Here is a 14,931-nt window from a genome sequence, read left to right on the forward strand (position 1 = left end):
ACAAGGCTCTATATATATATAAAAAAAAAAACTCTAATCTTAAAGTATAGTAGTGACAAAAAACAAAATTATCAACCAATGTAATTTTTAATAAGGTAGTTTTATATGTAGTGTCCTTGTTGGTTGCAAAAAAAAACATATGATTTTGTATGATTTTGTGTGTGCCTAAACTTATGTTTTTAATGAAATTAGGTTTTATTTGAGGTTGCATAAATGGATCATATCCCAACCCATTTTTGTCCAGACTTTGTTTTTAACATTGAAGTAGTTTTTGAACTTGTGTCTTTCTCAATGAATTTAAATATAATTGTTTCAAGATATTTGATTTTAGACTTTAAGTCAGTATTTTTTTTTTGACGTTCCACAAGCTCTTTTTCAGACACTATATAATTAGATATATGCATTGAATCTTGTGTTAGCTTTTCTTTTTCTTTTTGTAAAATTACAAGTTTTTCTCTTAAGCTATCATTTTTATTTACGATAGAATCATTTTTAGTTATCAACTCATTATTTAACTCAACCAAACTTTCATTTTTTATTTTTAACAGTTTTAGTTCCTGATCTAAAAAAAATGATCTATTTACTAAGAATGATATTTTTCTTTAAACATTTCTTAAATTTCTTTTGTAAAATAGAATATAAATCATATATTTCATTAATTACCTCGTTTTCTTATTTTTATTCACAATCATTTTTAGCAATGAAATATTTGTTTCCATCTTCTTTAAAAGTTTTTTTATTTTTGTCAAAATTATCATCGTCATTATCATCGCATATTTCTACTATCATGGCATTTTTTTCTTGTCTTCTTAGAGAATTTCCTTAAGTTTAATGCTTGCTCTTTTATCGAGTCTTCATTGAGATCTTTATCGAGTGTTTTCTTAATAAACATTTTTTTTTCTTAAGAAATTCTTGCAATTATTTTCTGAGTAAAGTCATGTATTTATCGTCACTACTATTTTCACCTTCGTAATTAGACTTGTGACTACTTTTAAGTGCTATATTTTTTCTTCTTCTTGGTTGTTTCATCATTGTCTTGGAATATCATCTCATAGGTGGTTAAAGGATCCATATAGTTCATCAAGTTTCATTTTATTTAGATTCTTAGCTTCAACAATAATAGTCATTTTTAGCTTTCGTGTTTACAGTATAAGCTTATGTACTTTTTTTTTTACTAGCTTTACATTAAAAAAAAACATTCCTAAGTATTTTAGTGAATTTGTGATATATGTAAATCGTGTCATCATGAGCAATATTTTCATGTTCTTGCATTCTAATTATTTCAAATATTTGATTTATGAGTCCATATGTTTTTTATTCTTTTACTTGTAAAGTTTTTTTATGTGTTATTTCCAATTTATCCTATATTTGCTTTGCAATTTCAAAGGCATTAATCTTGTTATACTCATTTACACCTAAAGCATTATAGATAAACTTATAGTTTTAACATTTAAATGTACCCTTTTCAAATCTTTATCACCTTAATCATCTTCAAATTTAACTATTATTTTATCTTATATTGTTTTAATAGAAATGTTTGAACAATTCACAACCACTTTTTATAACTCATAATCAGCTAACTAGATGGATATTCTTATTTGAGCTTTCCAATAATTGTAGTTCATTCCATCAAAGAAATGTGACATATTTTTGGATTGTCCTTCCAAGAGTCTATTGCATATAGTTGTTATAAATCAAATTTAATATTGTTAAATCCAAAATAAAAGCGTCATGACTCTAATACTAAATGTAAGCAATAAAATCAATATAAAAAAAAGAAAGGTGAATTTGTTGATTATGAAGGTTTTTTAGAATAATTTCAAGTTATCTTATTTAATACAATCTTACAAGAATTATAGATGTTTGTTTCAAAAATCAATCATATTTATAGAATATGCGTTCAACAAAAAAAAAAGGAGAATATTAGGAATTGCACACAATATTTTATCCTAGTTTCTCACAAAATTACAAGTAACCAGTCCTTATGAATGGCCTCGAGATTTTCACTACTTGACGGATTTGTGTATTTTATATTACAAATCTTCTATTATTGCAATCTTACCATTTCAACCTTGATGATCGATTCTTTACTCAAATATTTCAATTGATAGCAATAGATCTTGATTATTTCCTATATCTTATTCTTATTCTGTCATACTTGTCTTTTTTACAAGCATATAGTGTACATTATTACACCATTTTTAGCCGTTGTTAAATCTTCATTATTCTTGGTTTGCTAATCTTGAATCATTTAGTTTAGCTCTTTTGATTTATAGCTTGTCAAACAGATCTTCTCAGTAATCTTGAATCATTTAGTTTAGCTCTTTTTGTCAAACAGATCTTCTCAATAATCACATGGTAGCCAATTTATCTTTTTACCATCATTATCTTGATTTCATTTCCGTTTTTAAGCTGATTCTATATAGATTGAATATCAAGATGTTCTCCATGTAACATGGAATAGATTCCATATCTTCTTCTAAACTCATTTTCTATACTTTGCACTCAAGCTTCTAAAATGCTTAGTTTCTTGGAATTTCTCTCTTGGTTCGAGTTGGTTTCTAGACATGGCTTAACATGTGTTGTACTTATTTCTCTTATGAACTCACGCCAGTAGTATAAACTTTGATTGCTATTATAGACTAGGATTGGTGAAAACTTTTTCATGGCTTTGAATACTAATACAAACTAAGGTTGGTGAAAACTTTTCCATGGCTCTTTTCATGAAGTTTCATCAAAATTTATGCAAGTCACAATTCAATTTCTCATGTATATCTTGTAGAATTATCAGTAATCATTTTATGAATTGTAATTATATCAAAATCACACGGACTATATCAATAAAAAAAAAACTAATGGATCATTTTCCTTGTTTAAAAATTGCATTTCAAAAGTTGTAAAAACATAAAACTATTTGAAAGAAAATAACCAAAACTTGTAATCTAAAATTTAGAAATCAATGTAGCCATTAGCTAATGATCAACATTTAAGATTAATGACCTACCTAAGTAAAGAACAGAATAACACAATTGATACAATATTTCAACAATGGAAACAACAGTCAGCAATGATTTTAGCATTTTTAAATTATCCAAAAACCCTCGAATTTTTAAAGGTTTCTAACCTTTAAAAATTTTAATTCTACTATCTTAATTATTTTTGGTAAATTATAGACTATTCTAGCTAGTGTTTCAGTGTGAATTGTACATAGGAAACATGAGGTAAATTTAAAATTGTACATAGGAAACATGAGGTAAATTTTTTTAAAAAAAATTATATGTTTATTAGTAATTGACATTCTTATACAAGTATTATGTTTTAAATTTAGGTCAATGAGATATTTTCAAGTATTACATGCGTTCTCAATTTAGAAAATTTGACTAAGAAAACTTATTTTATATATAAAAAGAAATAGTTCATAATAGTGAAATTAAAAGGTTTAAAGATTAGAGGTTGGAGGCTGATTTCGAATAATTTACTAGATATATTATCCACGTTACGCTTACTTTAGATTCAATTGATGACCTAGCCTGCTAGAAATAATTAAAAAAAGGATATGATCTTAATATTTGAGCAATAACTAATTTGTTTTTATGTCTATATGTTATCGTGCAATTTCTAATTAAATCCTTCTGTTATAAGGCCTCTACTAATTCTCAAGCTGTGGTTAAAAGAGAGCAATGAAAGATATTTCATGAGATTTGTCAATTAAACCCAACAATAAAATGAGCAACATGCAATTTTCAATGTGCAGCGAGGCCAAGATCTCAAATCTTCACTTTTCTTTGGTTCTCATTCACAAAAACATATCGTCACGCTGTGGATCCCAAGGGGTCATGGCTCTGGTGGTGGAGAAACCCTATCAGAAGCGCAACTCTAATGTTACTTCTCTTGTGTTTAGTCCATACCTAATCAAAGACCTAAAAAGTAAAGAGAACCCAATCATAAGATGATACATTCAATTCGAAGAACCCACAAAGCATAGTCAACAGAAAAGAACAGGATCGCCAATGGAATCATTTGAGTTTGACAAATTCCTATAAAACGAAGATTTATGTCACAAAGTTGATGTTCCTATTAGCAGTATCAACCCAATAAGTGCAAAATTTCATTATGTTATTATGCTCCAATGTCTTGAGGAGACGAATCTCCAAAAGAGTCTTCCAAGATCTTTAGGAATTTGCAAGAAATCATAGAGTATGTCATGTGGGAAAATAAATGTGAAACCCATTTTGTAATGGGATTCCAATAAATTAATGAAATAAAAGAGCCTGGATTCATACACTTTCTTTGAAGCTCCTCGGCCATGGATTTCATTGAACTGCAAGAACAAAATCAAACCCCAAAATGAAACTCAAAAACCAAGATGGCAAAACAATACTCCAGAAAGCTTATTTGCAAGATAAACATGAATGCTATTTGTGAAAAACATTTTAGAAGGTTGACGAAGTTGTTATTTACATAACCGATTCCAAGAAAACTAATCGAAGGATGGACAGAATCGTAGAGCTCAAAAGAAAGCAAACATTCAATCGATTCTGACAGAAGCAGCAGTCGAGCAATTCTCAGAAGCTGAAGCACAAAAAAAAAAAAAAAAAAAAGCTTATCAATGGACTTGAAAGAAAAAAATCTCTGTTTTCGAGTTCATTGAATTGTCTTATTCATTTTTCTGTTTGTCTTGGATTGGTCAAGAAGGCAAAACCATTATCATTGATGGTATTTGCTAAGCTTTAATGTCTTTTACTACGATCATGCATAGGTAGAAAGACTGACTCCTGAACCTATCTAGGCACTTGTCCACAAATTCCAACGCCATGCCCAATATTTCAACTACAACATAATAAACTTTAAATTAGCTCAGAAAAACTTAAAAGGAATTGATCTAACTTGAGATATCTTCATCTATTCACCTTACAAAAAAGCTGCAACTCTGCTAAAATCTTCATCGACAACTGAACGACATTCCTTTGTAACCATATGAACAAAAAGTTTAAACCAACCATGAACAGCTAGCTAGAGCCTGTAAACAAAGAATTCAAAGCTCACAAACTAACCTAATTAACTAAAAAACTAAAAAAAAAAGGTTGTTGCACCCTTCATCGCAAAATACTATAAACTATAATCATGTGTGTTTTTTTAGTAGGTTTATTGAGTATTATTTATTATTTATTTTAATTTATTTTTTATAAAATTATTCTAGTTTCATGACTTAAACTGCAAATGTTTAACAGGTTAATTAACTTAGTTGACTCGATTTTTTTATCTAATTAATTTTTTTATTTCATTCTTTAATTTTGATTTGATTGAAAATTAAATTTTATAATTTATTTTAATTTTTTCTATGAGATTATCTTTATCTTATTAGAGTTATGGGTTTTACACATGTTAATTTAAGTTAACTCAAATTCATTTTTTAATTTCAATTCCTTTCCACATTAGATTTATTAGGGATTTGAATCTATAATTTTTTTAATTTAATTTTAATAAGGTTATTTTAATTTTGTAACTGGTATCATAAATTTGATAAATTAACTTAAAATATAAAATCATAATATATATATATATATAAGAAAAATAAACAGTGCATATAACCTTAGATAACCATTATACAGGATCGGACATTAAAAGTTTAACACATTTTCTTTCCCTTCACATGATTTTTAAGATTCATCATAACTTCCATCATAACAGAACTTTTAGAACAATGTAAAGTGTTTGAAAAACCCACGAATGCATCTTCAAAATTCCTCCTAACAAACCAAACAAATAGCCCCCTCTGCTCACCATGAAAGGTTAGCAGTAGGCTTGCCTAGTGTAAGAGTTTCAAACTTAACGCCATGATTTTGTATTTTAGAATCTGCTGAAAACAACAATTGCACTACAACTGTGAGAGAAGAGTACCATGGTTGCGATGCATTCTAGATCAGTTAAAATTCTCTGACAAACAGCATCCTGCACTGATATTGTTGCTGCATTCTTGTTGGCATAAAGGCACCAAACCTTGTCCTTTCCTGTAATTGGCATCAAATGATTAAACCAGTGGGTCTGCAAGTTGAATATGAGGAGTCGAGGAAAAATAAACAAGAAGCAAAAAGTTTTCAAATATGAAAAATAACTTAACCGCATTGGCTTAGCTAAAAACAAATACTAATGAAGTTCAAGCACATAAGTTCAAAATCCATTTAATTGATGAGATGACCATGCATTGAATAAATGATGAATTCGTGAAAGTTCATCATATATAGAGTGCATAAAACACTCGATGCTTCTGTACATCTTTCTTAGCCAACAGAAATAAATTCTCATAGCAGACAATAGAAGTGATAGACAAAGTAGACATACATGTTGAGTCAGTGTGTGGCAAAGAATATATTGAGCACACCTGCAATCTAAATGCATTCCGCATTATTTCCTCATCTTCAGCAATCCCATGGAGGCATAAAGTAGCTGATTCAACACCAAATACTTGCCATGACAATTTTCTAGTGTTGTTTTGTCATAGAAAATTCCGCAAAAAGTTGATTGAACATTCGATGGTCATAAAGGAAGTTACAAAATTCAGGACAAAGAACTAATGCATGACATGCTAGCCTTCTGGACCCATATACAGCCAAAACCTTATGCCACACCATAGAGAACTGGGCTTGGCTTTGGATATTCTCATCCTTTTCCTTATTTATAATTTCACGCCCTTCAGGATCAGCTTCACTGAGTCCATAATCCTTGAAGCTTCTTCTGTCAGCTAGACAATCCTGACATGAAATTCTATTCACAAAGAGTCAGTCTCACCACTCGTCGCCTAAAGATTCAACCTAGAATCATATTATATATCATTGTATTTGTCATTCTCGTTATATAAAGCCAGCCAAACAGCTAAATAAATAACTGGAATATTCTAGCTGAAAATTGATAGCCCTTGAAACCTAGACACTCTATGATACCATTTCAAATAGAGCTAAAATATATTAACAAAGCACAAATTTATTAAAAGAGAACAAAAGATTTTATAGTAACCTCCAGTTTCAGGGATGGGCACAGAGATAGAAAAGGGAGGTTTGCCAGTGACCAAGGTTCATTCAAGGGAAGAAGCCCTGCATGGCTTCACTGAGTTAACCTTAACTTGACGTGGAAACCAAAGACCCCACACCTTTTCATTGGAAAGGTTGACCTTGCAAAAGAACCCGTCACTGTAGCTCCACTGGTGGCTTGCATTTCTACCTTTTTACTAACACCTTACCAAAATAGTACATGCAATCTTCGATTCCTCTCATTTTTTGTTCTGTCTGCTTGGTCTCTCTCTCTCTCTCTCTCTCTTGTTTTGCATTCTTGGTGCTTCCCTCTCTTCCCTTCCTTTTTTTTTTTTTTTTTGGTGGGGGGGGAGCTGGATTGAAAGCTGTAATCATTTCAATTTAACTTATTTTCCTACGAAATGAAAGAGAAGATTACGTTTTCTTCTCTATGCCCTTCTCTCTCTTTTTTTTCTTATGTAAATTTAGTGGATTTTTTTTTAGAAAAAAAAAGTGGAGTTGAAACATATGACATGTGGAGGAAAAAAAAATATGAATGAGAAATATATTTAAGAATAATATAAATTATATTTTGAAATTTTATTTAAAAGTTTAAATTTTTAGGTTAAAATAATTTTTTAATATGATATCAGAGTCTTAATGATCAAACGATCACAAGTTTGAATTCCGCAAACTTTATTTATTTGATAAAAAATAAATATAAGGTAATATGAGTTTGTGTAAATTTCAAACCCAAAAGACTTTTACTTGACATTGTGAGATATATTATAAATTATATCTTCAAACCTCATATAAATTATTAAGTTTTTAAGTTGAATTAATTCTTTAATAAAACAATTTTATCAACTAAAAGAAATTGGAATGCATTGTAGTCCATAATATATTAAATTATTATTTTTATTAATTGTTAATGTTAATGTTAATAAACTCGTTTAGGAAAAAAAAATTGGGCACAAAGTTGTTCCAAGGTGTTTAATACAATTTTTATTTTTATTTTTAGATGCTTTTTAAAAGTATTTTTATTTGAAAACATTTTAATATTTTTATGTGTTTTTTATGGTTTTACCATAATGATATCATATATATATATATATATATATATAGAAAATCACCTTGTACCATAATCTTAAACATCCCCATAGTTACTGGCAGTTGTTCTAATAAATTTTGATTTGGCTTAATTTTCTAATTAACCAAAAAATTGAAGGAGGGTTATCGATGTGTTTCTCTCATTACATAGCATTATTTATTTTCTATTCTTATTTTTATTTTTATTTTTTTTCAATCAATTTTTTATATAATTTTATCCTTCAATATTAATTTTTTATTAGATTATTTCACTCTCATGACATAAATCATAAGTTTGACGAGTTAACCTAATTGGTAAAGATTTTTTGTTTTTCTTAATTATTTTTTTAATTTATCTCTTAATATTGAATTTAGGTTATTTTGGCTTCAATACCCAAGAATAGTGTTTGACAAGTTGACCTAAGTTGAGTTAAGTTGTTTTTTATATTTTTTTTATTAAATTTTTTTTCTAATTTTATAATTCAACATTGAATTGATTGAGAATTGAATTTCATAATTTTTTTTATATTGGAATATATTGATCTTGTGATCAAGGTTGTAGGTTTTGATATTTTAACCCCAGTTAAATTTAGTTATTTTTTTATTTTCTTTCAAAGAGGTTATCTCAGTCTTATAACCTGGGTTATTGATCCTTCAATATTGGATTTATTTTTTATTGGATTGTCCCTATCTCATAACTCAAATCACAAGTTTGACAGATTAAACCAATTGACTTTTTTTTTCTCAATTTTATTATTTAATATTATGTTTGATTGAGAATTATTCTTCATGATTTTTTTTTGTTTGTTTTTTGTTAGGTTATTTTTGCATCATAACTCAAATATAATGCTTAGTGGATTAACCAGGTTAACTTGACTCATTTTTTTGTCATGTTTTTAATTATTTTTGTTAATTTCATTGTTTAATAATAGATTTGATAGGATGATTGAGGATTGAGTTTTAATATTTTTTTAATTTTCTCTCTATTTATTTAAGTTTCATAATCAGAATCGTGAATTTGGTAGGTTAATCCGAGTTAAATCAAGTTTTTGTTGTTTTTTTTTTCTATGAGGTTATCTTAGTTTAAAGATTCAGGTCATGAATTTGATGAATTAACCTGATTTATTTTTTATGTTTGTTTTTTAATTGATTTTTTTCAATCTTATTATTTAATATTATGCTGATTAGAATTAGACTTTATAATTTATTTCAATTTTTTTCTATGGGGTTATCTTGGTCTTATGACCTAAGTTACAAGTTTGACAGGTTAACTTGAGTCACTTTTTTTAGTTGATTTTATTTTATTTCATCTTTTAATATTGGGTTGATTGTAAATAAGGTTCTATAATTTATTTTGATTTATTTTTTATAGAGTTATTATAGTTTCATAATCCAGGTTATGATTTTAACATGCTAACCCGGTTAACTCTTGTCAATTAATTATATTGTTATTTTAATATTAAAAATAAATGTTATTTTGGAAAAAAATGAGTCAAAATATGTTTTTAAAGTTTGTTTTAAAACTTATAAAATTAATTGGATCATATCAAATCAAACCTCCTATAGTTTTTTTTTTTCAAAGGAAAAAAAACAACATCTGAATTCTCCAAATCAAACCTCCTATAGTTTTTTTTTTCAAAGAAAAAAAAACAACATCTGAATTCTCTTTTTTTTTTTTTATTAACATGGGTGTCCAGGCCAGCTTGCGCGCACCACTTAATTGGATCATATCTGAATTCTCTTTTAGTTGGTCTATAAGCTGTAGTGAAACGAATTTTCCATTTTCATACCTTGTCTTGTATGGTAAGCGCATATTTCAAGCTCGGTTCTCGACAATTAAGACATAAGATGCCATTAATAATTGTATATATCGGTTTTCATGATCATAAGTTTCCACCTTAGATGGGTTTTTCTTAATAAGAAAATAGAATATTCTTTTTTTTTTAATATGAAGTTTTGATTTAAAAAAAAAAACATATTTACTTAAGTTATATTTGCTTATCAAAAAGTCTAGAGGTTTAAACCTAATATTTTATTAACTCGATTCCTAATCTAGACTGGATTTTAGAAAAATTAAATTAAAATTAAGCTTAAATCATTTGATTTAGTTGATCAACCTATTAACTTTTTGAACCCATCAAAATTCTATTTAATTGAAAAAATTCTTTAAATTGAAATTGCTATAACCATTGATACCGAGCTATAAGCCACTTTATCCCATCAAACTCAGCACGCACATGTCCAAAGAGAAACACTCACATTTCTGCATTATCAGACCCAACTCAATCACAAACCTCGAACCAAATACAGGCCCAAAAAACCCAATACCCACAACAAACACAAACCGGAGTCCAAACCACCTATAAATTGCTATCTAGGGTTTTAGTTCCTTCCTTGCACTCTACCTCCGCCAGCCCCCGCTCTCACAAACACAAACACAAACACAAGCACAAAATGCCGGCTGGTCACGGTCTCCGGTCTCGCACAAGAGATCTCTTTGCTCGTCCCTTCAGAAAGAAGGGTTACATTCCATTGACAACCTACCTCAGAACCTACAAGATTGGAGACAATGTAGACATCAAGGTTAACGGCGCTGTCCACAAGGGTATGCCTCACAAGTTCTACCATGGACGTACTGGACGTGTCTGGAATGTCACCAAACGCGCCATCGGCGTCGAGATCAACAAGCAGGTATATTAATCTCCTTATATCCTTGACTGTATCTTAGGGTTTTTGGTAAGAGTTTTCTAGTGCACTTTATGTATTTGGTGATTTGTTTGTGTGAAAATGATAGGCTTTTACTTATAGCTTCGATATGTGTAGACAGTTTGCTTCGTGGTTGACATGGGTTTCTTATATATAAAAGATGCTGTGAGGGTATCTATTTGTGATTTTGTTTTTGTTATTGATGAATTTGAGGTTGTCTTATAAGGTTTCTTTTTTGCTTTGTTTGAAGATTTGAGCTTATTTTCATAACCAGTAATTTTGAAGCTGAAGTAACTAGCTGGGTTGGTTTTACTTGTTTGGTTTAATTACTGCATAGACATCTTTGCTTGTGCTTAGCTTTTGAACTGTTTAATTTAGCCATTTTGTATGGGATTGAGGTAACCAACCTGCCACGCCCACCATACGTGGACTATGCTCTTTCGCTTCCCTGTCCATGAAGGTGGATCAAAGATGGGTCCAAACCGAGCTCACACCTCCTTCGTTGTCGTTGGTCCTTCCGTTCGTCGTGGTCCTTTTTTTATCTAATGTTTTCTTTTGATTTGTTTCTGCTGAATATTCAAATGAGCCCCTGTATCATTGGTTGCATGACATGGGTGTTCTCTTTTTAACTTGAACTGTAGACGGCCTTATTTAAGTATTCATGGAAAACCGGCGTGAAGATTATATCTTTGTTTAGTAGGTTTTTACTGAATTTCCATCTGACATTGTTACACACCATTGCTCAGCGTAGCCTCATATTTTGTGCTTCGCATATCACCATAATGGATTGACCTGCCTGTTTGTTTCTGAGATGGTTGCTTGTGTTGTTTTAGTGATTGATGCTTTTTACTGTTTACTATAATTTGAGCAACGGAAGGCTTCCATGTTAATCCCTTTCATTTTTACAGGTGGGTAACAGAATCATTAGGAAGAGGATCCATGTAAGAGTGGAGCATTTGCTGCCTTCAAGGTGCACTGAGGAATTTCTTCTCAGGAAGAAGAAGAATGATCAACTGAAGGCAGAGGCTAAGGCCAGAGGTGAGGTTATCAGCACAAAGAGGCAGCCACAAGGTCCGAAACCTGGTTTCATGGTGGAAGGTGCGACATTGGAAACTGTTACACCCATTCCATATGATGTTGTTAATGATCTCAAGGGCGGTTACTAGGCCCCCTCTCAACTTTTTGTCGTGCAGTTTGGTTTGTGTCTCCAATTTTTGTGGACTGGGGCGAGTCATTGGTATTTTCAGTTTCAGTTTACATTTCACTGTTAGAGATCAGCAAGATTATAATATACTTGTGGGAACTTGGAATTCATTTAAAGTAGTTTTCGAATTAAATGTTTTCCCTGCACTTTTGCGTTTCATTTTCCTGCTCGTTAGGGTGGCCTGTGTTGAAGAAGCATCGGTTGCCTTTTCAAAATATTCCTGATAATTCAAGTACTGAATGGTAAACCACCCACTTTTTTCTTAGCCTTCGCGACATCAACTTGTTATTTTACTGTCGACAGCTGATAGGCAAGTTCTTGGCATACTGTCGACATTTACTTGTTTTTTATTTTAGAAATGTATTTAAAAAATAATTTTTTATTTTTAAAAAGTTATTTTTTATATTAGTATATCAAAATAACTGAAAATATATTATAAAAATTATTTTTTTTAATGAAAAGTGGATTGCACTGCATTCCTAATATTAAACTGACGGGTCAAGGATTTTTGTTTCTAAAGCTCCTTATGCGTTAATGTATGATTAATGTTCACAGCTAGTTTTTCGGCCATACATTTGCTCTTGCTTTGTTTTCTTTTGTTTTGGCCTTCACCGGGCGTTGGGACTTGGTGGCAACTATTTTTAATGTATCACGCAAAACTGGATAGAGGAGAGGCATGGCAGTCCCCTTTTGTCGTTTTTAAGCTGGCAAAATTCCAGTAGTAGTTTGTGCCAGTAAATCGAAATTCATTTGCAAAAAAATTATCCATGTCAAAGAAAATCTGCGAATTAGAAATTAGGAATGCATAAAATTGTTACATAATAAGCAGCAGTCTGCGAGTTAATTGTAGTTCTTTTGACACATCTCAGTATCCGTGGCATGCTTGCCTCTGTTGTTATTTGTTGCACATCTCAGTATCCGTGGCATGCTTGCCCCTGTTGTTATTTGTTGTCATCTTAAGAAGCTCCCTCTCTCTCTCTCTCTCTCTCTCTGAAAAAGATAAAAAAAGACAGTCTCGTCAAGGAAAAGAATATGTGCTTTACAGCAAGCCTGTCACGAGCACTACAGAAGTGACCTGGGGATCTAAGACATTATTCTCCCGAAGAAAATATTCACTAGCTAGTGATTTGAAATGATTTGAACCCTTTATTCATGTTGAAAGAATCTTACCATACAATCAAGACATCTTGAGGACCCCCCTCTCTTCCAACCCAGAAGAAGCTGAGTCTACAAGATCAAGCTGAAGCTGATGCTGAAAGATGAGGATATCCTATGCACTCTTCTCTCTTCTGCTCCTGCTAGTCTCAGGTTATTCTCTTATCACCCAGCAAATAATTAATCATTTCACGTATGTTCTACCATTACCTTGTGTGTGAGTTTGGCAGATTACCAATAAAAGCAGAAATAGATGTTAAAATCAACAAATCATGTTAACATGCCATAAGCTGCTGGACCTATGGCATTTGGGAGGTATGGCATTCATGCTTCTTTGCTCCACTCAATTTTTTTTCTTTTCATATTGGCAGCTGAGTTTAGCCATGCCAGGGCAATCCATGGGGCCAATGCGGCGAGGATTCCAGAGCACACGTGCCACAAGCTGCTAAGCATGAACAGATGTGACTTGCAGAAATGTAACCAGGAGTGTTCCCAGGAACCTCTAGGGGTAGGAGAGTGTAGGAATACCAACTGTTCTTGCACATATTATTGCAAGCAACCTCCAACGTAATACATTCCCATACTGCTGTGTCACAACGCCGGAGTTTGTATTCAGGCACGTACATAATACACATTTAGATCTAGGGCATCATCATGGTGGCATAAGATAAGTCTTCACTCATATGTAAAGGGATGCAGTATTTTGGTACAAAATCAGCGAAATGTTTTTTGATTTTGCTCTTCCTATCATTCACTGCCGTCTCTAGGTGTTTTCTTACACAAATCAACAATAATTGGTTCGGAAGACAGTCTGCAGAATGACTTGGGTTAAATCAAGTCGTGGCTGTCATGTGATTTGTCTCTTTTAATCATGTCTCCCCCTCTGTCCCCCTCTCTCTCATAAAATGTAACCAAATTAAAGAAGAAACAAGATACATCAAGGGCAATAATAGAAGCGAACACTATGAAGCTTAGGCTCCATGTGTGCCCATTGCCCATGGCTATTGAATTTTTCCAAGCACTCTGCATAACAAGCCTTGAGAATGCAATTGGAGGGGTTCAACTCGATTTCACATATAGTACCTTCGTAAATGTTTAGTTGTGATGCTATTAACCAAACTGATAAATGTTTAGGTAGGAATTCTAGATGCTATAAAATTATAATGACTTTTATATATATATATATATATATATATATATATATTCGAGGACTCAACCCATGATTAAAAAATCCATTATCAATTCCTATTATTGAATGTAGATTATTGCGTGATGAAATTAGTGGATAAATATGCATGTCTTTTATTATGTTGTTTCTATTTTTTTATTTGTTGTATTACATATATTTTTAACTGGCCTAAACCATGAGTTAACTAACCCATTGGGCTAAAATTATATAAATAATAAATAAATATCTAACTATTTTATAGGCCGGATTAACAACCAATTAAATAATGATAAATTTAAACATGTCATAACTTGTCCAGTTATTTTTATATGAATCCATTATGTTATTGTTAACTCTAAATAAATATCTAACTATTTTATAGGCCAGATTAACAACCAATCAAATAATAATAAATTTAAACACGTCATAACTTGTCCAATTATTTTTATATGAATTCATTATGTTATTGTTAACTGATCATGAATGAGATGGTAAACAACTTATTTGTTAATGTTCAGCATTATAAATACATAACACTTGAATTAAAATAGTAAATTAATCTTGCATATAAATTTTAGTTAAACATTATAAATACATATCGC

At 30.8% G+C, this 14,931-nt stretch overlaps 1 protein-coding gene and 2 long non-coding RNA genes across 3 annotated transcripts; 2 read left to right on the top strand and 1 right to left on the bottom strand.

Annotated features, from left to right (window-relative positions):
* Positions 1–10,481: 10,481 nt before the first annotated feature.
* LOC105141537 (60S ribosomal protein L21-1-like) lies at positions 10,482–12,152 on the top strand. The gene is made up of 2 exons (XM_011048782.1): positions 10,482–10,787; positions 11,711–12,152. The coding sequence occupies exons 1-2, from the start codon at positions 10,551–10,553 to the stop codon at positions 11,966–11,968; spliced, it is 495 nt and encodes a 164-aa protein (XP_011047084.1). The 5' UTR covers positions 10,482–10,550; the 3' UTR covers positions 11,969–12,152.
* A 498-nt stretch (positions 12,153–12,650) lies between these two features.
* LOC105141539 (uncharacterized) lies at positions 12,651–12,991 on the bottom strand. The gene is made up of 2 exons (XR_845408.1): positions 12,940–12,991; positions 12,651–12,893 (listed from the first exon to the last, which is right to left on the bottom strand). It is a non-coding gene; the product is annotated as an uncharacterized LOC105141539 (long non-coding RNA).
* Positions 12,992–13,216: 225 nt separating this feature from the next.
* Positions 13,217–13,898, top strand: LOC105141538 (uncharacterized). The gene is made up of 2 exons (XR_845407.1): positions 13,217–13,314; positions 13,533–13,898. It is a non-coding gene; the product is annotated as an uncharacterized LOC105141538 (long non-coding RNA).
* Positions 13,899–14,931: the final 1,033 nt, after the last annotated feature.

Source organism: Populus euphratica, unplaced genomic scaffold, assembly GCF_000495115.2.
Source record: "Populus euphratica unplaced genomic scaffold, PopEup_1.0 scaffold124.1, whole genome shotgun sequence".
In the NCBI taxonomy this organism is placed as follows: Eukaryota; Viridiplantae; Streptophyta; class Magnoliopsida; order Malpighiales; family Salicaceae; genus Populus; species Populus euphratica.